The sequence below is a fragment of the Amaranthus tricolor genome, chromosome 12 (genome assembly GCF_026212465.1).
Source record: "Amaranthus tricolor cultivar Red isolate AtriRed21 chromosome 12, ASM2621246v1, whole genome shotgun sequence".
Lineage (NCBI taxonomy): Eukaryota > Viridiplantae > Streptophyta > Magnoliopsida > Caryophyllales > Amaranthaceae > Amaranthus > Amaranthus tricolor.
The window spans coordinates 11,483,017-11,507,800 of NC_080058.1; the positions used below are offsets into that span (position 1 = coordinate 11,483,017).

General features: G+C 32.7%; 2 protein-coding genes across 5 annotated transcripts; one reads left to right on the forward strand and one right to left on the reverse strand.

The window, feature by feature from the left end:
* The first annotated feature begins 722 nt into the window (after positions 1 to 722).
* LOC130797328 (mediator of RNA polymerase II transcription subunit 11-like) lies at positions 723 to 4,867 on the forward strand. 4 transcript variants are annotated; one of them, XM_057659892.1, is made up of 5 exons: positions 723 to 935; positions 2,062 to 2,135; positions 2,233 to 2,349; positions 2,718 to 2,912; positions 4,091 to 4,867. In XM_057659892.1, the coding sequence occupies exons 2-4, from the start codon at positions 2,073 to 2,075 to the stop codon at positions 2,892 to 2,894; spliced, it is 357 nt and encodes a 118-aa protein (XP_057515875.1). In that variant the 5' UTR covers positions 723 to 935; positions 2,062 to 2,072; the 3' UTR covers positions 2,895 to 2,912; positions 4,091 to 4,867. The 4 variants fall into 4 exon arrangements, with proteins under 4 accessions (XP_057515875.1, XP_057515876.1, XP_057515874.1 ...); XM_057659893.1 differs by lacking the exon at positions 4,091 to 4,867 and having other exon boundaries at positions 2,045 to 2,135; positions 2,718 to 3,081; XM_057659891.1 differs by lacking the exon at positions 4,091 to 4,867 and having other exon boundaries at positions 2,718 to 3,081.
* A 333-nt stretch (positions 4,868 to 5,200) lies between these two features.
* On the reverse strand, positions 5,201 to 20,093 carry LOC130797327 (DExH-box ATP-dependent RNA helicase DExH3). The gene is made up of 19 exons (XM_057659890.1): positions 19,719 to 20,093; positions 18,670 to 18,824; positions 18,484 to 18,571; positions 18,139 to 18,375; positions 17,622 to 17,717; positions 17,023 to 17,211; positions 16,688 to 16,847; positions 16,474 to 16,604; positions 16,143 to 16,313; positions 13,957 to 14,229; positions 13,640 to 13,834; positions 13,070 to 13,273; positions 11,505 to 11,574; positions 11,276 to 11,424; positions 8,540 to 8,848; positions 8,081 to 8,140; positions 6,833 to 6,985; positions 6,625 to 6,735; positions 5,201 to 6,141 (listed from the first exon to the last, which is right to left on the reverse strand). The coding sequence occupies exons 1-19, from the start codon at positions 19,968 to 19,970 to the stop codon at positions 5,677 to 5,679; spliced, it is 3,468 nt and encodes a 1,155-aa protein (XP_057515873.1). The 5' UTR covers positions 19,971 to 20,093; the 3' UTR covers positions 5,201 to 5,676.
* Between the last annotated feature and the right edge of the window lie 4,691 nt (positions 20,094 to 24,784).

The window sequence follows — 24,784 nt, forward strand, 5'->3', positions numbered from 1 at the left end:
AGGGACTGCCTATTACTGGACAAAATGGGTAAAGAAAGTAGGAAGTAAGGGGAATCAGGAGCGGGATTGAATGGAATTATGGGGAATTAGAAATGTAGAGTAAAAGCAATAATATTCCCCAAATTGATTTAATTGTGCTGGTTTAGGGTTTATGAATATTTATTTTGTATTTATTATTTTCGTAAAAAAAAATTTTATTTATATAATTCTCACATATCTCTCACTAAAATCATTTTAATATTTTTATATTTATATAATTTATGGTCTTTACAACTCTCTCACTATTTTTATAAAAATATTATTTAATTATTTGTAGTTCTCTTTTTTTTTCACTAGCTTTTTTTTCATCATCATCATCATACCCAATATTTCTCGCGCCATAGAATACTATGGTCATGGTCTGGGGAGGGAAAGTGTAACACCTTGAATTTCCGACCCCTTGTACGAAACCAAAACCATAAAGAACGGGAAAAAATTCAAGTGTTACATTAAAATAAAATAAATAAAATAATAATAAACTTTTAAAATGTCAGTGGAAATATTATTACATTAAAATAAAATAAATAAAATAATAATAAACTTTTAAAATGTCAGTGGAAATATAAAGGTTGTAGAAATATTAGAATGAAATTAATGGGAGATATGTAAGACTTATATGGATAAAAATATTTTTTTACGAAAATAATAAATACAAAATAAATATCCATAAACCCTAAACCCGCACAACTAAATCAATTTGGGGAATAATATTGCTTTTACTCTACATTTCTAATTCCCCATAATTCCTTTCAATCCCGCTCCTGATTCCCCTTACTTCCTACTTTCTTTACCCATTTTGTCCAGCAGTAGGCAGCCCCTTCATCCCAACAACTCCACCTTCATCCTTTACCGGCCCACCATCAACCTCCCGCGTTCTGCATTCAGTATCAAACCATGTATGTACTTTTTCTTATTCTTTTTCTTTCTTTCCATAAAAGTTTTAAATTTGTGCAATTGTTTTAAATTTCTAATTTTATTGAATGTTAATTGGTAAACCTTTTCTATGTTATCTCCATCTTGTTCTCCCATTATTATAAACATAAGTTACGCACTTGATCCCTCATACGCAATGCAAGAGAGACTCCATAACCTATTTAAGTCTATTTATGATCTTACTGCTGGCTGTTGCACGTAAGACGGAATATCAAACATATCATCACAGGGCCATCATAGAAAGAGCCATTTCAAACAAATCAAACATATACACGTCAGAAACTAACATCATGTCATAATAAGGCATAATTAGTATCAATAGAGTATGTCATAATATGAGGGTGATTTCACAACACTCCAGGTGCTAATCATAACCACTAAACATCAATTTCAACTTCTCACCGTCATTTCTATCTTCTTCGCTTCTTTTCGACTTCATAACTTCTCGGTATCACTTGAACCAAGAGTTTAACCGTTTTCAAATATCTATCTATATATGTGACTAGAGGCCACCATATTGGGGTTTGCAAGACCCACATGGCAACACCTCAACCAAGGGCGGTGAGGGGCCATACCGGCGCCCAACGGTAAAACATGATCATACCCCCGTATAGCAACCATATACAGATGGTCCTACCACCGAGAACTAAATCGACTGGGTACCAAACCAGTGAAGTCACAATACCTAAATAGATGTGGCTAGAGGCCACCATATTGGGGTTTGCAAGACCCACATAGCAACACGGAACAATATCAATGCTCTAACCTTCAATCCTAATGATAATAAAGCCTATAAAAATCAACAATACATGGTGTCCCGAACCGATTTATCTTGTACCCGACAAATCTGGTATCCGGTTATGAACACCCCTATTTAGGACCCTAGACCCACCAGACTTGACGGGTCTGGATATGGCTCTGAAAATTTTAGACTCTTAGGTTCTGGATCCATCAAAAATTAATGATTTGGGTTTGAATTTGGCTAGACCCGCCCCATGACCATCCTTCCCACAACTAGTTAAGAAAAAAATCAACTCTTTAAATATAGATTGCAATTTAATAAATCAATTAGACCTACTTGTATCACAGAGAGTGTCGCCATGAACGTGGATTCACCATCAAGTCAAAACACTTCTCTCCAACGCCTTCAAAATGTTGAGAAGGTGAATTTCAATTCATTCGTTTTTCTTAATTTTTTATCCGTTCTTTCATTCAATTTAAATTTTCAATCTCTTTGACCAAAAATAATTTTAAATGCAGAGAATAGTTAGGGTTTTGGAGCTTGCAGGAGGAGTCATGGACGAAATTGCAAATCCAGCTGGCCCTCGCAAGGAACTGCTCAACAACCATTGTGGCGAGTTTATGAAAATGATCAAGGTGTCTCTTTTTATACTTGTACACCTAAATGAATATTGTCTCAATACTTTCGTGTAAATTTGATTCAAAGAAAATTTTTCTTACAAATTTGGTGCTGCTTTTGGTGTTGTTTTGGGGTTTCAAAGCAAATTGTGAATTGAATTAGGATTCTGTGTTCCAAAATAAATGAACTTGCAACCCTACGCCGTTTTTTGGATTTTATGATTGTCAGATTTCTTGCAATGAAAAATATCTCTAAAAAATTGTTTTTTAATGGTTAAAGTGTATGACATTGCTCTCAAAAAAGGTAGCTTTGTATGTATGATGTCTTTTTGTGGTGAAAATGTTGATGATCTGGACACATTCTTTGGCTTACCCGTGCAAGATAGGATATTCAAGTAACGCTACGTGAAGAGATCAAGAGCGCATGTGAATATCGACCATTTGAGAAGTGTGATTACAGAGCAAGATTATCGAGTGAGATTTCTTGCAAGAAGCTGGAGTGTGTAATTTCTCAGCTTGATAAGATGGAAGAGACTATTAACAGATATCAAGCTTCTGCATAACAATAATCTAAATCTAAGGTGCTCTATGTTCTGCTTCTAATATTTACTTTTTAGAGAATTTCGACTGTTGTATGATGTACTTTTGTGTTGGTTAATACCATTTAGAATTAGACAATGAATTGTGGTTGCTATAAAGGTCATGGCTTCCTGTGCTAGTGCATTGCAAAAGTGTACCTTGTTATGATTTCTTTTGATCTCTAAGCAGCCCATATTGGCTTTGATTAGTAGTATTGCAATAGTGGCTCCGGTTTTTTCTTGTCAGATGATAGGAAATAGTTATTCGCAAGTTGACAATTATTGGTTCAGCTAGGTTGGGAATTGATGCATGTGGCCCTATACACAATGTGTATATTATTACTTTAGACACTTGAAGATATAGTGTTTTTGAAGTTCATGGATCCAACAATCTGCTTGTCCACTCTGTTAAGAATTTAACTCTACGAGTTAACATACATAATTACAATGAACATACATGATTATGTATAGTTCGAGGAAAGAAGAGATTGAAAGCAAGTTAACATAAGAATTTTGACTATCATTACGTGAGCAATGGCTAATGTGGAGAATTTGAAGGTACATGATGTCTGTAATGTGAGATCATAATTTTCATGGATCTACATTCCATATAAAAAGGGAGTACATGGGTTCTGGGTATCTTTTAAGTCAGAACTCACTAATCCTTGAGCTAACTTTGCATTTTTTACCCATGGTGAGGTGAAGGTAAAGAGGATATAGAATAAAGTAATTAACACCTGACTGCAAAGGGCTACCTTACAATATTGCACTATGAACTATACATTCTCCGTCTTCAAATTACCAATAATGTAAGGAATAGGCTCAAGTTTGCGCATGGGACTAATTGTTACTACGTTTAGGCCTTAGCCATAGTTACCTTATTCATTGATTCAAACTTCTAGTTATTTGTCAAGAATATTTGACTCTTATGAGCATTTGCTGGATTACCCAATATCAAACAGCGTATATTGAATCTTCTAGTTAAAGGCGCCTTATCCATGTTTTAGATTACTGATTTTCTCTTCGCTTACCTGTTGGTGTTCTTGTTCTCTTGCTTTTTCTCGTTTCTATTATTATTATTATTATTATTATTATTATTATTATTATTTTCATTTTTATTTTTAATTGTTTTTACTTATTTATTTTATCTATATGCATTTTATTTATCTTTCTCGTTGCAGAAACTTTTCTTAGTCTTTCTCGAGTCGGGGAAATCTTTTGGCCGCGCTCTTCTTTATGGGTATGAGTTGCCCTCGTCCTTCCCTCCCCAGACCCGGACCATATTTTTTTGTGAACGGAATACAGTGGTTATGATGATGATGATGATCATTAAGGATGAAATGAATAATGTCTTTTGGTGCTACGAATGTATTTTTTTCATTTTTTTAATCGAACTTATCGTTAGAAACTACGCTTTACAATTATTATTCAGAATTAACCTTTTAAAGAGATTTTTTGAGCTATTACAAATTTAGTAGGTGATGGGTGAGCAGAAGTTACTGCTTAACTGTTGAGAAAAATGGCACTATAAAACACATACTTTCTTCCTTTGTGTTATTAGATGAGTAAACATAAACCAATTCAATCAAGCAAACAATAATAAAGTAAAATTGCAAAAGTAAAGCACACACAATATTTTTACGTGGAAACCTAATGAGGGAAAAAACCAAATGACCGTAAGTGGTACCAAATTGTTCCACTAATCACCAATAAAATTAATGGGTCAACCAAAATCCTATCTAGACAATACTAGAGGCAATACAAACACCAAACAACTCTAAAACATTACTCAAAAGTGGTAAAATAAAAATTACGGTAAATTAAGGCAAATACGAATTACCCACTTACAATGTACAAAACGACAATCCAACCGTTGAATATGTAGGTTGGATAGACAAGAACACCGTGTCAAAAGTTGAAGCAAAACAATTATGAATGGCCTTCAATCGGATTGATGCAATACCACACGTCGTACCTCTCTTCTCAGCCGCCTACTTTTCTGTTTTTGTTTTTTTTTTTTTTTTTGTAAGAGACCGCCTCTCAAAGAGATGACCTCAAACCAAGAAGCCCAAATTCTTATTTTCTCTTTAATTTATACTCCTATTAATTAGACTATTTAGTTTATATATCTAATGCGTCTTTAGGAGAAATCGTCTCTCACAACATGTTTTTTTTTGTGCGTGTATATATTCATACCAAATGCTGCTGCCTTTATTTTTCTTATTTTATTAATCAATTGTCTCTAATGGGACAAAAGTACAAAGGAAAAATTCTACTCTTTAAATGATTAGTAATTTTAAGATAACATGAAATTTCGTATTAGATGTTCATTTCATTTGAGAACTCTATTGATTCTTGATGGCCCGTAGTCATTACCTGATATCTTGGAACAAATGAATATTACAGTCTGTACAATTCTTGTGGCCCCAAACAACATAATATGGATCTAATCATCTAATATCAAGATAAAACCATGCCAAAATTATTGTATTCCCTATTTTCCTGTTGTATTTTCTGCTCCATCAATGTTAATAATAATAATAATATATAAAAAAAAATGTGACTGTCTTTTCTCATCTGGACTGCTGATCATTATTAGTTGGTAGCTTTAGCGTTCACGTCTTCTGTAAAAGAAACTCATTGAGAGGCCTTCCCTGTGATAAGTTTCAGAAGCATTCAGAAAGCATTCTCGAGCAAATACTACAAGCTTCAGCTACTTATCCTCACTTTCTGTGAGCAGCAACAAAAGGAAGGTAGCCAAAGAGTATCAATGGCGTTTAGATTTCCTACGTTTTCCAAGGAGTTTAAGCATATTGTCAGTGACATCTGGAGGAGAATTATCATCCTCGTTCTCAATTTTGTGGTCGGTGTGAGTCAACCACGCCAAAGCTTCAATAGCAGCATCCTTTTCGGCCAGCTGCTTGTTCCTCTGGGGCTTCCCCACAAATTGCATGCCCTTGAATTCCACTAGTGCCCTGAACTCATTGGTTTTCAAGTGTTTAGTTTTGTATTTAGGAGGAGAATGTCCAGCTCTCATCAATAAAGTTTGCAGCAAGCTCTTCGGGTTCATTCCATCTCTTGTGAATCTATTATTATCCGTAGGATCCTTGGGTTTCTTACTTTCACGGCCAAACACGAATCTCCCTTCACATTGGTCTCCTGATACTAGTTCCTGAACAGCAAACATTAGGTACTTTCCTTCTTTTAGGATGTCAATGGTAGGGTCTTCAAGCTGTATTGTTGCAAACCATGAGCATTGTCATAAAAAATTTAGTCAAGAAGATGACAGAAATATTAGAATGATGAGCAAACTTTAAGATGAAGTTAATTGCCCCAAGTAAACTTCACTGGCTATCCCAACTAACATCTTGGAGACGACTCAACTGCACCGAGTAATGAATAATCTATCGTTTATTTATAAATTGTTATACTTCTATAATACATGGAGTCATAAAACATAAAAATATACAACCCTTTAACTACAATATGTACTACTTAGCAACAAAGATCAGAACTCAACCTCGAACCTACAATTACAAAATCTTTTCTAAACGCACATTAAGCATTTGCAAACATGCATATGGTCGAATGTATGCATAAGCACGCCATCAAAACTTCTAGCTGTGTGACTGAAATCTAAGCATACTTTAAGAAAGCATACAAACTGTCAATGAAAAGGAGAAATGAACAAAATAAAAACATGGCATAGCCTTACCTTTTTCTGCAAGAGCTTATCAAGCTCCTCCTTCAACTTGCCGTAGGACTCCGCCAGGTTTGGATCCATGAAAAACTCAGCATAGCCATCCAACATTTTTAAATGCCCAGGCTACAAAGTCATAAGGTTTTGTTTAATTGCTCTTCCAAGTGAAACTCGGATTGAAAAAAAAGAGTAGTGGGGAGAGAGAGAGCAGAAGTTGCATCACCTGCCCTCCATTGCTAAGAGCACCACCAAAGAGCATCAATATTGAATCAGAGACACCTGTTGAATCACGTATAAAAACAGTGTTGACTTTTACTTTTTCCCCAAAGACTAGCCAAGGATAGGGAATTGTCTGGTATCGTGCATTGACTGAGTTCTACAACAAATCAAAACAGCCCTATTAGTTACACAAAAAGTGGAAAGAGAAGGCTAGCTCACAAACTAAGTCGGGCCAAAGGAAAATACATGATGAATAACTATACATAAATTAGCAACACAGTTTGTCGGATATATAAATATAGTTAACAATGCTTGACAGCAATCATAGAGAAAAGGGAAGGGAATGATGGGGATTGCATTTCCTTTAAAATCCCTCCAATATTTAAAAGAATTAGTATCAAATAGGGAATTGGATCCCTTCAATTCCTTCCCTTCCCTTCCCTTCCCTTTCCATTTTCCAACTTCGCATTGATAAAAATGAAAATAGATCACTCACTCTTCCTCTTCTTCCTTCCTTCCAAATTCCTTCATCCGCACTCAAGAAACTAATATCCATGAGCTTCGAAATTTAATTTAGGCTATTAAACAGTAACAATTAGGCGGGGGAATATTAACAACTAAACAATTGTGCAAAATTAGATATGCTTCCCAAAAAGGAACAAATAAAAAGGATGAAAGGGAAATTAAAGGGGAAGATCAAGAGATATTGTGAACAAAAGGTAAGATCTCACTACTCTCTTGAGAATTTTAATTTTCGTCAAAAATCTAACTCAAAATATCCAAAAAAAAAAAATCACCCCAAGGTTGCAGAACCTTCCTTCAAGATTCTTCAAGTCACACAATGCTTATTTGCGTGTGAATATAACATTAAGTAGGGAAACTACCTTCAATCAGCATCAGACAAAAGTGGAATTACACAACTCTCATAACGCTACAGTAATTAGGCTATTCACAGAGAATGTTAACTCATTGCTACAGCCAAACTACAGACCAAGCAATGTACTCAGTAATTTAAGACAAAAGCAACCTTCATACCCACTCAAACACCCTTTTGGGCCATTATCAAAGCACATAATAAAGAAAGAGAAGAAAAATGATACATGTCTAAGGCTTGAGTAAAATGTAAGGTATCAGTGTCAGACTATCAGTCACATATTGAGTGCTGATAACTTCCATTTTCAGTTTCAAATTTCAACTTTCAAGGTTGCAAGTGAAAAGCAAAATCTTAGTATTTGACAAACTCCTTACATACCGCATAGAGTAAAACTTGTCCATCATCCTTCGTCTTAAATGACATTGACGTCTCCCTGTGCTGCAAGTATCCGATTGGGACATGTCAATTATATGAGACGGCAAAGTAGATCCAGAAATACACTTACGGCTCGTTTGGTTAGTGGTACTAAATGGTGATAATGGGAATGATTTATAATGTAAAATTTCATCAAAAGTTCCATATCATTCCCATAGTGATGAAACTTTAATCACAAAAAAGTTTTTTTGTTTACAAATTTCTATTACCACCTAATACCACATCTCCCAATGGTAATGCATTGGAATGAATTTTATGAAGAAAATGAGATGATTGAAGTTTGACAAGCATGACCATCAAGGTAGCCAAGAGATTTTTCAACCAAAATTACACTACTTTTCATTCCCATTACCACCGTTTATTACCACCCCCAAAAAGGCCGTTAGAACACAAGTATCTCACCACAACAGATGCTATGCCAGGGAACAGGCCAGAACATATGACTGCACGGACCAATGATTGATTATGACTTAACTTATTATTTGAAGTCACATCTTCATCAATTAGGCCAGCATCTTTTAAAATAAAATTGAATTGCTTCCGAATGGAATGGATAGCCTGAAGAGTTTGAGCAGAGAGGAAATTCCTCCAGCAGTATTCATAAGCAGATCCTTCTCTCTCAGCATCTTTCCATCCTTCATATGCACGAACAAGTGCCATATGGTCACTGTAATCCTTTGCAGAAAATCTGGCCTTCGCTATCCCAGCTAACTGAACAAGGATATAAAAGAAAAATGATTTACACTTGTCAAGGGTTACCACTTCAACTAAAACAAGCTCTATCAAATGGAAAATATGCAACCAAAGCCATATCATTTGCAAAGTTTTAATTAAACTGTTATCATGATGCTTAAGCATGCATAACCTCGTCCCATCCTCTAGCAGCTAGCTCCCAAATGAGAATCTCATTCAAAGAGAAGATAGTACATGAATTATACTTAGCTGAACAAACAACATCGTCCCATTTGTCAATCTAGACTTCATGTGTTTCCTAGTTTTAAAATGATAATTTTTGCATATTCTATTAAAGTAAACTTTGTTATGAACAAAATTTCAACACCACAAGTGTCTACCACTTCAATCCTCAAACGTAATAAGAGAGATGACGGTATGAAACCATATAAACCATATATTCAACTTGTAAAATTCAAATTTCACCAAATAAACAATTCTAACAAGTAAAAATCATCACCTGAAACATCACATGTTTTGTAAGTAAAAATTAATTCAGTAACTACATATAACAAAAACATTATTGTTCATTCTTGACGAAGCAAAAAATTTATAATTCTTTTATTTCGAATTATAGTGGACAGCAAAATGGCTCATTAGACACGTGCAAGTTTATTTATGTGAAATTGCATATGATGTTTGCTATCAAGTGCATTGCGCAAAATGTAATAATGGTCGCGATACAGTAACAGAAGTGTTGCAGTTATCGTAAAGCGGCTGAAAAGCATAAGACATCCCTTGAAATGACCTAAAACATGCGGGTAATATCAATTTGATTTTTTTTTTTCAAAAACCTTTAAAATGCAGCTCATGCGATGCGATGCGACAAGCGACCTTGTTTTTGCACTATGATCAAGGGTTAATCGAAACAGCCTTGACAACCTATTTGCTTTTGCACTAATAAAGCATAGAAATGTCGGCTTGGGAGAAACTCCTTCCATGAAAAACAATTGTCTTCAAAGAATATGTTGTTATGTCATGCAAGACAACATTCAAGACTTAACCTTTTTCGCAAAAAATTCCACACAACAAACATTTGGCAATTAACAAACCTCCTTCTCACAACTTCATTGATCCTATTAAAGCACATCCGGGAAAAAAATTGTATAGAATTCATCACCAATGCTTTAGACACTTAGAAGACTAGCTAGCATCGTTCAAAGAAATCTTGCGTCCAACATAGCTTAGTGACACTTACATGTTCAACTCCTAGATACTCTAATAAGTTGCATCAAGAACACCTAAGGATACCTTTTATTTAGGTTAATGAAAACAAAACAATTTACACATAATTGACTACCTCAAAATTTTCTTCTTTTCCTTATAACGTAACTTCTACGAACTAATTATCTATATGCCAACTAATAGTTTTAGATAAAGTATACCCACCTTCAAAGTCTAATACAAAGTGTAGTAAGTGATATCAATTGATATCACGTGAATTTGGTTGAGTTTAGTAGTGCCTTTAGAATTTCACACTTTAGACTAAGGTTTAATTCTGATTCTTAGCAACGCATTTTCCCCTTTTTTTGTAATCGGCTAGGCAGTGGAAAATAGTAGGGAAGAATTTGTTTTCTGATGTCAATTAAATAGATTTTTTATTATTTTAGTATTCATTACTTCTACTACTATTATTATCATTATTATTAGAATCATTTATTAAAAACAGTCTTGAAATTTAGATCATGTACAAATTATAGCCTTAAAGTTAAATATTTACGAGTTATAGTCACTATAAATTAGAAACGTTCGAGCATTGTTACCATCCCACCAGATTCCGGTCAACGGATATTGAAATGACCTGATAAATATTGAAATGACCTTAATTACCTTTAACTCCCCTTCTACAAATTTCTTTCTATCTCCTCTTTCAATCACCTTCAAACATTAAACTCAATTCTTTATCCTCTCTTATTCATTACTCCTACCATTAAGAATACAAATTCAAAATATTTCAGAATATTAATTGAATTGGACATATTAACCCAACCAATAAAATATTCCACAAGGTTTATTAAATTGGACAAATATTCCATTACTGCTACCAGGCCCCTTTCAGAGAATTTGGTGGCCTATGGGTCAAGTAAACATTGAGGGTTGTTTTAAATACTCTTAACAAAAAATTTAAATTTGCTTTTTCTTCTTTATTAGCACACATCAAGGTTACATTAAAGTATGCTGGATATTAATTTCTTTTTTTTTTCGAAATAGCAAAACATCTTTGCTAAAGTGTTTAAAAACAACACCTAAAAATCAAGAATGGTTGAAAAATTGTTTACCCATTCATAAGAAATTGTGATAAAATATACACGTACTAGTATTACAGAATAAAAATGGAAAAAGATGAAGATACAAAGCAATACAGAAAGGAAAAAAAAGGAAGGGAGTGAAAATGAGGAGACTTACATCCTTTTTCTCTTGAGGTAAAAGAAAAGGATCCTTGACACTAAGACCCGCCACTATTGTTAGAACAGGGTCAAAGCAGCAGAAGATGGCACCCATTATAAGCATCTTTCCAAGTTTTGGATCAACTGGGAGCATAGCCAAATATTTCCCTAGTGATAAACATGTAACTTGTAAGATGATATACATCTAGTACAAAAGACCCACATGTAGTAGAGTTTAACATACTAACCAAGATTTGTAAGATGCTCATTCTCATCCAAAGCCCCAATCATTTTCAGAAAACCAATTGCGTTTTGGACCTATATAACAAGTTACAACACCTATGACTTCAAGGAAAAAGATACAATATCTATAGAAAATTCCAACTTTCCCACTCTATAAAGATCACGCATCGCTTCAATTAAACTCAAAGGACACATAACTTATAAATCAGAAGCACAGAAGAAAAGAACAAGAAAATGATACACTTTCTCTGTAAGACAATTCAACACATTCTCATTCATAAACCTTTTAGTTCTAAAAATAATATAACAAACTGCAGCTTCAAAATTATTACAACAACAGTACATGCAGTGAAAGCATAATCCTATGTATAGGAGGTCACGGTAGATCGTAATAAGAAAGCACAGTCATATTACTATAGTTATAAGATTTTAGTAACTCTTGTACTTTGCATTACAATAACCTTTCTAAGTTTTCTTTCATAATCAAGTGTGTTTACGTTAAATGATCTTTCTAGTTACCTCTATTCAATGAGAAACCTTCAGTTCTCATCAATTCGCTACACCAAGAAATTGTGATTTACTAATGTTTTGAAAAAAGTAGTCGGAGAGACAAAAAAACAAGTGGGTGGAAGAATTGTGTGAATGAAATAAAGAGAGACAATGAGTTTATGAATACAATTAGGAGACGGTTCCAAGTGTTGAATAGAAGTATAGTACAATGAGGACAGAGAAAACACTAATGTATTAAGCAAAGTTCCAAATGTTTTTTTTTTGTCAAGAAAAAATTTATTTAATAAATAAAGACCATACAAGATTAAGGACAAGGCATCCCTTAAAAAACAAGAAAATTACGTTAAATTCTCCATTCATTCCTACAAAGATAATCTAGAGCTAAAATCTAAAAATATTTCATTGGTGTTAGCCTAAAATGTGGCGGCCCTCTCCAAAAATACATCAAATTGAAGGCTTTATGCTTAAAAAATTATATTTCTTTCCATCCATATGGTATAAAGACTGGAAAAAAAGCAACAATTCTATAGAAAATTCTGGTGATCCTTAGCTCCGACCAAAGTAATATAAGTTTTTAGAACAATCCATTTATTGATATGGCTATTACAAAAGGTTTTTCATATAACACACCATTAAAGTGATAGCAACCACGTTACAACATAATAGAAAAGTAGAACCAGGACTTCAGTAGTTTTATCAGCCACCCAGAAGACCAGCCTTCAGCCCCACAAGAGTGCCTCATGCCGCCAAGGAAAAACTGCCAAATGATTGTCAAATCTTTGGAAATTTTATTCACAATGCACCAAATGATACCCGTGTCAAATTGAAAAAACATGATACTATAGCATGTCCTAATTCCAGTCAGAATACATGCCATAAATAAAATAATTAGATTAAACACTCTCAACTATAGCTCATACTTGAATTTTCCTACAAAAGAAGTTACAATCTAAAAATTGCAGCAGCATATTTAGAACAAAGGTATTCAATAATAGAAAACAGTCTTCAAACTGCAGGTAACCAGCACAACCATTATGAAAGCCAAGTCAAAATCACTTACTGCCAATGATTCTGGTGGCTGCAGAGCAGCCGACAAAAATTCTGCAATGCTACCAATTTGTAAACTTTTTATTTGCAAACACAGAGAGTTTAATGGAGTTCTCAGGAGTTCAGGAAGTTGGTAGTCAGCAAAAGCCTTATACACACAGCTAGGATATAAATGGTAGCACTCTCCAGGCTGTACACGACCAGCCCTGCCCCTCCTCTGCAATCAACATGTAGGACTATCAGATGAGCAAGGACAATAGCTTTCAGAGACCATAGTAATATTCTAGGGACATTCTATATCTAATCAAATTTGATTTGGCATAAGCCAGTGAGTTAGAAACCCAAAATAAGTATTGCAACATGCCTGACGCAACAAGCTTACAAAAGCAGACGAAAAACACTTGAAGTGAACATGATATTAAATCATAAAGTACGAAACTTAGAAGAAAGCAATGCAAGTTCAAAGAAAAATAACCAGCATGAGAAAGCAAAATAAAGAGCTAGAACAAGGAGATATTCGTAAAAATAATCTTTGAAAGGAATAAAAAATTAAATACGGAGGTAACTAGTATGAGCCACTCACTTGCCGAGCAGAAGCCTTCGATATCCAAGAAGGCAGCAGACATGGGATGTTATTCAAAGCATCATATGTGGTTTCTTTAGCTTTCCCACAATCAACAACAAAGACTACATCATTTATTGTGATGCTAGCCTCAGCCATATTTGTAGCCAAAACTATTTTACGTACATTGAGTGGCGGCGTTTCAAATATCAGTTTCTGCAAGAACATGGCAGCAACACACTATTAGAGGGAAGAAGAAAGAAACATAGCAGGGATTAAATGACCAAAACAGATAAAAGGAAATACAGCGCAAAAATTATGTATGATAAATGATAAACCTGTTCAGATGTAGCCATTGAACCATGACAAGTGAGTAGCAGAACCCTGTTCGGGTCTCCTAGCAATGGATGAGCTTTAATCTGTTCTTTCAAGCAACTAATATCCTCCCAGCCAGTCATGAAAACCAAAACAGCGCCAGGCCTTTCCTTTCGACATATATGACATAAAACAGCTTCGATGAGATTAAAACCGATACAGTCAGGTGACCAACATGACAGAGAATCCCGTGCACGGGGACTGTAGTTTTCAAAGCTTGAATCTTTCAGAGCATTCTGTAAATACGTTGCAAAATAATGAGAATCATAGCAATCGTATCAAAGGTTCATTTCTATAATCCAAAGAAACAAGAACTTGGCACATCTAAACAGTTCTAACTTCTATAACTATTCAAGATCTAGACACATGGTTACCAAGAATTGGCATCACAGTAAATAATAAAGGTGAAAAGCTCATTCAAAGTATGACAGGATTCTAGAGAAACAACCATGTTGAAGTAAAACAAAAAGGAAATGAAGGAACTTGCCATCAACAAAAATTATAGCAACTCTAACATTGAATTAAAGGAAATTCTCATATTTCGAAACTGACTCTTCAAAAGAAAACGGAAGCATTAAATTTGGTACAAGCAAGTCCACAAGGAAGCAGCTGCAATTTTCCTCTCCAGACGAAGAGGAAGGAGAAAGTCATGACGGGGCAACAAAGGTAGGACATGCAGAAATTAGCTAACCTCTCAAAGTTCCATATATTTGCATAGGATGTAAAAGTGTAGTGGTAATAATTGAGTAATTGACCATATCAATATGTTGCTTCAATCAAACAGCAGTAGCAAAGCAGTTTCCAAGAAATATATATGACGGTTCTAGAGCAAATATATCTCCAAAAATGTCTTATTTGTACAAGTTTTGAACAAAAACAAAAAGTTAACATCTGTGTTGGAAAAAGTTGGATTATTTGTGCAACAATCTTTGAACAACAGAGTAAACATCCAGAAACATTTAATTCGGTACCTTCCGTAAATATATAGCATCGCCACTGAAAAATTAGCCATTGAGGTCAGAACCAAGAAGCAGAACTTGGTACATAAACCAGGCAAGGTATTATTAGAAATAAAATCAGAATATTGTTCCAGTTTTATGTAGTGACCATTTACTTTCAGATATTCGAAAATAGTAGAGAGGGAGCATTGTCAGAACTCAGAAGTTAAGTAAGTTACTATACATAGCTAGAATCCACAACAAATGAAGGAAATGGATCTTGTTTACACTTCTGCATTAGAGGAGTCCAACAGGCTCTCACCATTCAATATATTAATAATATAGGGTATGTTGAACGATATCTACCGTCAAGTAATGTCCAAGTCCCCCACAGGGTATTTTCAGTCTTTTCCCCCTAACAAAAATATATTGAAAATATTCACTTAATGCAGTTGTATTGCAATACAGTTAATGTGTGATAAAATTTCAAAGCAGGACGCAATGCATATTAGTAACCAGCTCAAAGGTCCAATTCATACGGTTGATCCCATTTTCTATAGCAAAAAAGATGCACCACTGTAATCCATCGAAGAAAATCATCCTAATAATAAATTTAGATGTACCTACAAAAATATTATTATAATTGGGTGGAAAAACAACCCACGTCTTCTGAGATATAATTGCTCTGGCTAATTTTCTATCCCCAACAAATCTAAGCTTTTGTTTAAACCAATTCAACACTTCCACCCACAACGCTTCCTCTTTCTATCCACTTAGGTTGATTTTTTCACATTTACTTACTTTCATTAAATTCAATGCCAAATGCTGTGGGAAATTTTATTTTGGATAGAAGAGTATCTTCTAGCAAAACATTTTACCTCAAAATTTTAACAAAAGCTAGAAATGACGTAGCCCCAAAGGAAAATTATAAAGCATCACAAAACAAACAAAAATTAAACAGAGCATGTCAAATATCAGACAGCGATGCAACGGAAGGACTACAATAAATGACCAAAAGAAAGTCCCACAAATCTCAACAAGAGTCAAAACATTTTACCTCAAAATTTCAACAAAAGCTAGAAATGACGTAGCCCCAAAGGAAAATTATAAAGCATCACAAAACCAACAAAAATTAAACAGAGCATGTCAAATATCAGACAGCGATGCACTGGAAGGATTACAATAAATTATCAAAAGAAAGTCCCACAAACCTCAACAAGAGTGGTAATTTGATTCTTTTTCTTCCTTGGCACTAGTTGCCTTTGTGTTTTCCAAACTTTTTCTTGGCCATAATCATCAATTTGGTTGAATGAGGTCAATTTATATCCTGTAATTTCCAATACATCTTCAAGAAAATGTGCCCTCACAGGATATGTAAATCCCTGTTCAATGTTAAAAGCAAAATTAGAAGTTTAGGTTGGAAAAAGTATAGATCTCTCAAACCGTTTGTTCAGAATGGTTGTTATAAAGACTAAAAAGGTACAGCACATACTCAAGGGGAAGATGTTTAAAGTTCAGATCAGAAAATATTCCTATACTTACCGGTATGTGAATCATAGGGGCACCTCCAAAGTAATTAGAAAACAGTTCCGCATTTAATGTAGCACTCATTAGAATCAACCTCAAATCCCGACGTCTGGGGAGAAGATCCTTTAGCACAATCAAGAGAAAGTCTACAGTATTCCAAGTATCAGAAATTTTGAAGAAAATAAATGTAGGCTTGAAATACAAAAAAACATCAAGCTGTAAATATAACCTTCATTCATTCCTCGCTCATGAATTTCATCCACAAAGACATGGGTCACCCCATTCAAGTTTCGATCACTCAACAGGCGGCGTAGCAAAATACCACTGGTACAGAAAAGTAGATGGGTATTTTTCCCTTTCATTCCTTCTAAACGGACTTTATATCCAACCTAACAAGAAAAGGTGTTGTAGTATAGTACTTGAACCAAAAAGACTCCTAAAATTCATTTCTAAAAAGGACAGAAAAAAAAAATTTGAGGCATTGCTGAAGCCATCACAACTATTTTCTAAGATAAAAGGTGGAAATAAGGATGAAAAACAGCCAAAAGACTTGACAGAACTTACGGTTTCACCAAGAGGCTCTCCTCTCTCTGCAGACACTCGTTCTGCAACAGACATGGCAGATATTCTTCGAGGCTGTGTGCAGATAATGTTGCAGAATGCACCACGACCAGACTCTATCTCCGACTCTAAAATGTACTGAGGGAGTTGGGTGGTTTTACCACATCCAGTCTCACCCGAAATCACAATTACCTGTCATTGATCACATTTGAGTGAATGGAATCATGAAAATCCATGGGATATTGTGATGAAATGGACTTGTCAATGTCAGTATTGCAGCCTTTACAACACTGAAGCGGCCTTAGAAAGCATGATACAAGTACAACGATGCCAAAGCCTACTTGGACCAAAACCTTCGAAACCATAATAAAACATAAAATTTCATCAACACATATCCTTTGTTCTATAGGTTGCTTCTTGCAAATAAATTTTATTATGTCATGGACCAAAACTATCCTGGATGCCTCATGATCATCAGGATTTCGGTAATATAACTGGCAATCTAAATTTATTCAAGCTTCAACGTTCCACTATTCAGATATAGAAAACATCAAGGAACAAATGAAGCAAACATGAAACAGGTGCAGATATCCAAGACGTACTTGATTTTTTGCAATTGCTTGAAGAAGCCTCTCTTTCTCATCAAATGCAGGCAGTGATTTCCTAAAGCCCAGCATCTTCCTACCTTCAGGAGATTCCTACACATGGAAGTAGACAGATGTTATAAAGCAGATGATAAAGCAAAGAAAGTATCAAAAATACCGCAATTTTATGACAAGTCTACATGAGAGAATCACGCCTTCCTGTTCCCAACACATCAAGACATATGATCTTCCATCAGTAGAAAATCTGTTTGATAATCGCCCAGCACTTATAATTGACAAATAAAAAGAACAAAAAAATGTAAAACACAGTTTGGTTTCTTTATGTATCAAATCTTTCTATGAAGTGGATGGGGAATATATATAATATGTACAAGCATTAAACAGAACTTTGACAGTGAAAGATAAAATATGTTGCAATTAGAAGATACTTTATCTGTTTAAAAGGATCATAAGAATGTCCTTGTTTCGATTTTTGAAAGTAAGTTAGTTGGAAATGATTACTATTCCAACATACATGCCAAGCTCTCTGCATATTACGCAATCGCAAGCTCCTCCTCTGAAGAATCTTTTCCACAACAGAAACATCTAACATACTATCTGACTCCCCATCCAAAGTGAGGTTCCTATCAGCATCTGAGGCCTTACATTCCAGTGAACTATCATTACATTTTCCCGGGCTCAATTTAATCCTATCCAGATGTTCCTGGAGTAAACTTTCCACTCTCCTTTGTACGCTTAATGGAATTGTCACCTGAATAATTGAGCATTGTTTTAATAAGCTACTTAGCAATAGAAATGTAAACGTAAACCCCATGAAAAATAATTTACAGAGCATATTATCAATATACAGTAACAATACCTCTCTTTGAGGCCGCTTATCATCAAGGTCTGGCCGGTAATTTGGAAGTGGGACCTTGCTTGCAACAACCACCTTCCCATATATCTCACTAGTTCAAAAGTACAACGCCTTACGTAAGGATTGGATATCATGCAGCGAACAAAAGTACACGTTACATAAATTAACCATAAAATTGCTATGGCATACCAGTGAAGCCCCATTCTTCTAGCAAGATTTGAAATCTGCTCGAAATCTCGACGATCTCTCTTGTCTCTAGACACAATCTCCAGCTCTTGTTCATTGCGTAACAGAACGCTGAGTTTCCACTTCCACTCATCAATATTCGCCACTGAAGAGGATGCCTATCATCAACAACATCCATATTTTTTAAATAACAGCTCTTTATCATGTATCTAAGCAAAAACAAAACCTCACATCATATCCCACAACTTCTATAGTAATAACAAATTGCTCTTTTCATACAAAAAAGCTCCTTAATTTTTCAAAGATTTTATATTTTAAGGTCTACAAGTGGATTTCTTTTTCATTCGCCCTCGGCCCTACCTAGTAGGCTAGTACCTCCTCCACAGAAAGACCGGACATTCGCTTCATGTTAGCCCTCACAAAAAGAACATTACATTGCACCAATGCCACTAAAATGGCTCAAGAGATTGGATTTAAGCAGCATCACTCTTTATTAACAAATAGGTTGATTTCAGTCAACCTTTGATAAGGCAGAAGTAGCACAAGCAAGAAACATATTCATAATAATGAAACACTCAAATTTGTCCATGATTCATTAAATAGCAAAACTACCACAAAAATCTCAAGAGACAGCCTTATAGAAAAGTCAAAAAAATTCCTTTCTTTTTTCTTTCTTAGTTTTCATCTAGAGTGTTTGGTTTGGTAAAAACATTTTCCATGGAAAACAATTTTCCAATTGAAAATGTAAATAATAATTATTTTGGATGGAAAAGTGGAAGAACATCGGTTTCCTCCATGGAAAACTCTTTTCACCTAAGTTTCTATATAAAATCCCTTGTGAAACCAAACAGCCAAAAATGGAGAAAAGAGTTTTTCCGAAACCCAGTTCAACACCCCCTAAAGTACTAGGCAGTGTTGCTTGTTTCACTAGATAAATTTGCAATTCATCAAAAATGACCCAAATTCGACTTTCCAGTTCGCAATTCGCAGGTAAATGATGAAGTAGCTAATATGTACTGATCAAAATCATCAAAAGAAGAAGAGAAAAATACCGTATTCGTTTCAAAATCGCACTCATATTCATCATCAGAGAATTGCTCAACAGCATAATCAGAAAAAGAGCGAGGTGAGAAGAGAAAACTCTGTAAAATACCAAGATATTGTTGGCTGAATTTTGGGCGATTAGATAGTGAAGAATTTAGAAAATGGAAAACTGAATGATTTGCAGTCGAATTTGTAGAATATGGGGAAGAGTATATGGATGATTTCCCGGAGAGCAATAGAAATCGAAGCATAGAATGCATCCTAAACAAGCTTCAAGCATGGCCTTAGCTCCATGCTCAACATACTTACTAATGGATCAATTTATCATTCCCCAAATTGATTTAATTGTGCGGGTTTAGGGTTTATGGATATTTATTTTTTATTTACTATAAAAATATAGTACTACTCTAATAAACTAATAATAATTTTCAAATTATATGCTATATTGGGTAATTAATAGTTAATACTTATATGATTAAAAGTTTAAAATATAATTTAATTTATTATATAAAATTGATTTTATTCTTAGTGTTCGTTAGCAAAATCCTTTTAAATAAACTGAACATAAAGTAATTATTTAAAAATTTATATTGTTATATGAATGTACTTATATGTCTCTTTGAAATTATTACTAATATATTACACAAATCAAAGTTACAGTTTTTTAGATCATTATCAATACTCAAATTCGCTCACATAAATTATAATAAGATTATTAGTAGGGTTAGATTATGGATGGCAATAGACCATCACCTCATCAAAAGAAATAAGTAAGTTGCATTTATTAAGTTATTTAGATCTTCAAAAGAAAATGTGATATAAAAGTATGGTTTTTAAAAGATAAAATAAATATAGAACGGATAACCAATTAAAGGTGTGACCTTTAGAATTAAGTTATTATTATTATTATTATTATTATTATTATTATTGTTGTTGTTGTGGTGATGATGATGTTGGTGAGAGTAAAAATTAGTTTCAATTAATGAAAATCTATTTATATAAATAAGTTTAGTACCAATCACTTTTAATCTATAAAATTTATTTTAATAATTTCAATCACTATACAAATTAGTTTCAATCAATAAACTTGGTTGAATTACTCATAGCTTCTTTAAGTAATTAAAATGAAGACATGCTTAAAATGTAGAATTTTATTTTAAATAAATTTCATTTTCTTTTTTAAAAATAGTTTTATTTTATTTTGTTTTTTCAAATTTTTTTCTCCTATTGAAAGCTGAAATTGAAATTTGATAGAGAATATATATCACTCCAAATAATTTAAGTAGAAATCAAAGAGATATATAAAAGGGCACACGATATTTTACTGTGGATTACAAACACAAGACTTACCCAACAATAAAGATGATTAAAAAATGATGTACTCCTTGTATTTCAAACCAATAGCCTTATTTTCTTTTTCTTAGTCTGTCTCATAAAATTTGTTTAATTTTATTTTCTATCAAAATTCATACTCTTTCTTTAATTTTTACTCACATAATTAACTTGCCTTTTAATCTCTTTGTTTTTATTTGTCGTTTTTATTTTAATTTTGTTTTGTTAAATAAAATAAGAGTTGTTTGCTTGTAGGTTCTCATCTTCATGATGACTTTATCTTCCATCCTTATGGTGGTTGTTTTCGTTGCTGTCTTTTGGGAGGCTTAATTTTTATTTTGATATCAAAGAAATTTTTCTAAATTGAATTCTAATCCAAGAACTTCAACAACCTAAAATAGGAGGTAGCATTACATATTTATCGAGTGCATCTAAGCAAACTAAATGTGTTAATCCTCTTTAACCTCTTCATATAAACTCCCATCACTTCCATGACTTTTTGTAAACACCCATGATCTCCATGCTTCTTAAACTACTTGATTAGTGGGAGCATATGCTTCATTAGGATGTTCAAGTAGTTAAACTCCCTAAATAGAAATTGGTTCAATACCTATCTCGTATAATCGATATAACCATCTAACTTTCCTTAGTAAAACCAGTAAGAATTTGACTAACTACAATAAATTAAAAATTAAAATATTAAATTAACACAAATTAGGGAGCATGGGCTGGCGTATGACTTGCAAGACTTAAGACTTTAATAGTGTTGTTTCAGACTAAATTGATTAGTTATTGATCCTTTTCAATTTGCAAACTTGAAATGATCTGCTCACATTGATAACATTCATCTTCACTTGAAAGGAGTTTGCCTTCAAACTCAGATGTCATTAGAATCTTCATAAAAAGGACTCAAATAAGCAATATTGAATATAGCAGAGACACCATATTCGCCTGAAAGTTACACTTTATATGTATTGTTATTGACCTTTTCAAAAACCTTAAATGGGCTATCAGCTCATAGACTTAGCTTATATCTCCTTTTTAATGGGAACTTACTTTGCGAAGATGAATCCATATGTCCCTTAACTTTTTTGTTTGCTTACATGATTATCATTTGTACTTGCTCATGCACATAGCTTCTTTATCTCCTTAGTAAGCAAGCTTGCTTTTTGACTAAATTGGGTATAAGGGGAAGGGTGCCAAGTCCAGAGGTGTAAGAGGATTACACCTATAAGTGATGCCAAATCAAAGTAAACGGACATTAAAGAGTAAACCATCAAACTAATATATTCGTGTATTACATAGTACTTAAATAAAACATTAGTGATTCATAATTAAAAAATTTCATTTGTGCAAGGATTACACATACGAGCTCATATTGTTAAAAACAACTAAATATAAGCATTTTATGTTATTTACAAAGTCAAACATTAAAAGTTAGTATATATACAGTTTACAACTTTTCAATTAAATTTATATAAATCAATATATTAATATACTCCATTATCGTTTGTTCTTCTCATGAAAATTTTAAAATATTCTTCTCATTTGAAATGGTTCTCTTTATTATAGTAATCAATATAATACACAAACATTATTCCACTTACACTATAATAAATCGAGATTAACTTACATTTTAATTTCTAATATAATTTACTTAATTTTATGTAATTTACTCTATACAAACCCAATGAAATTTAGTGATATTATTACACTTACACTTTAATTAATATAAAGCTTTTATTTTTTGTACATTATTTTACTCATCTTTAATACTATCTAAAGTGTGATTAACAAAAAAAAAATGTAATTATTTTTTATCTTGGTTTGTTTCCGAATTTGAAATAGAAAAATAAAAAAAATACATACAAGGAATACTAGTCTATTTAATTTTCCTTAGATTTTTATACCATTTGTACTTGAAATGATTCTTTGGGTTAACCCAATAGTGTTACTATGAGATTGTTGAGAATTTGTAATTTCTCGAATACTTCACAATAGCTAAGATTAGGAAAATGTTCATCCTAATGAAACCATCTCTGTTGTTGAATTCACCATGTACATTTAGTGTGTTAAATATACGAACTCGTTTCTTATAAGACAATTTTATACAAGCTGTTAGTATTATAAAAAATCTTAGTCAATCGCATTTATTTGTAAACAACCATAAAAAGACAAAAATAAAACTAATAAAAAGATCAAAAAGAAACAAAAGCAAAAATATAAAAATAAGGGAAATTTGCAAATAAACACCTTTTAAAACCACTTTTTTTGTAAAGAAACACCTTTTATAATTTTTTTTGTAAAAAAACACCTTTTAAGAGACTTTTTTTTAAAAAAAACACCTTAAATCAGTTTCCGGTGACTTTTGTCAACTTTCCGGCGTTGACTATACCAGTCAACGCCGAAAAGTTGACCAAAGTCACCGGAAACTAATTTAAGGTGTTTTTTTTAAAAAAAAGTCTCTTAAAAGGTGTTTTTTTACAAAAAAAATTATACAAAAAAGGGTTTTAAAAGGTGTTTCTTTGCAAATTTCCCTAATTATTATTATTATTAATTTTTTTTAAAATTTTTTTTAATTTTTTTTATATAATAATAAAAATAAATTTTTTTTAAAAAAAATAATATTAATAATAAAAATAAAAATAAAAATAAAAACAAAAATTTTAAAAAAAGTTAAAAAAAATTTTAAAAAATTAATAATAATAATAATAATAAATATTATTATTCTTATTTTTTTTTTAAAAAATATTTTTTTAATTTAATTTTTATTTTTAGTTTTATTATTATTATTATTTTTTTAATTATTATTATTGTTATTTTATATTTTTTTATACTTTTTATTTTTTTTATTATTATTAAATTTTTTAAAATTTTTTTAAAATTTTTGTTTTTATTTTTATTTTTATTTTTATTATTAATATTATATTTTAAAAAAAAATTTATTTTTATTATTATATAAAAAAAAATAAAAAAAATTTTAAAAAAATTAATAATAATAATAAGGGAAATTTGCAAAGAAACACCTTTTAAAACCCTTTTTTGTAAAGAAACACCTTTTATAATTTTTTTTGTAAAAAAACACCTTTTAATAGACTTTTTTTTAAAAAAAAACACCTTAAATCAGTTTCCGGTGACTTTTGTCAACTTTCCGGCGTTGACTGGCATAGTCAACGCCGGAAAGTTGACAAAAGTCACCGAAAACTGATTTAAGGTGTCTTTTTTTAAAAAAAGTCTCTTAAAAGGTGTTTTTTTACAAAAAAAATTATAAAAGGTGTTTCTTTGCAAAAAAAGGGGTTTTAAAAGGTGTTTTTTTGCAAATTTCCCTAAAAATAATGAATCTTGACATAATGTCATATACGAGTGATTTATAATCACAAAAACTTGGACAAGGGTCTCATTATGAGACCGTCAATTTGAGCCGCCCCAATTCGCGCGTATGACAACATTTTAATTTTCTTGGCATTTATCAATTTTGACCGTAAATATATCAATTTTGAAAATTTGATATCTTTGAGGTCAAAATTGATACCTTTCAAATCAAAATTGAAAAATGTCCATAAAATGAAAAAAAATGTTCAGATTGTTACACGCACAAATTAAAATGGGTTCAAATTGACGGTCTCATTATAAAATCGTCTCGTCCAAGACAAGTTGTTCATGATTGATGTAAATCGGAGTTAATTAGCCCATGAAGCTCATTAGGATTTAATAAAGGAAAGGGCGAGTGTAGGACCAATTC

Excerpts from the sequence above, each read along its gene's own strand:
- LOC130797328 (XM_057659892.1), top strand. The coding sequence starts at position 2,073 with ATGAACGTGGATTCACCATCAAGTCAAAACACTTCTCTCCAACGCCTT. Across the intron at positions 2,136-2,232 it reads GCCTTCAAAATGTTGAGAAG|AGAATAGTTAGGGTTTTGGA; the intron begins GTGAATTTCAAT and ends TTTTAAATGCAG. Across the intron at positions 2,350-2,717 it reads AGTTTATGAAAATGATCAAG|GATATTCAAGTAACGCTACG; the intron begins GTGTCTCTTTTT and ends CGTGCAAGATAG.
- LOC130797327 (XM_057659890.1), bottom strand. The coding sequence starts at position 19,970 with ATGCATTCTATGCTTCGATTTCTATTGCTCTCCGGGAAATCATCCATA. Across the intron at positions 13,274-13,639 it reads CGAAGGCTTCTGCTCGGCAA|AGGAGGGGCAGGGCTGGTCG; the intron begins GTGAGTGGCTCA and ends TGTTGATTGCAG. Across the intron at positions 8,141-8,539 it reads CTGGCATAGCATCTGTTGTG|CACAGGGAGACGTCAATGTC; the intron begins GTGAGATACTTG and ends GGATACTTGCAG.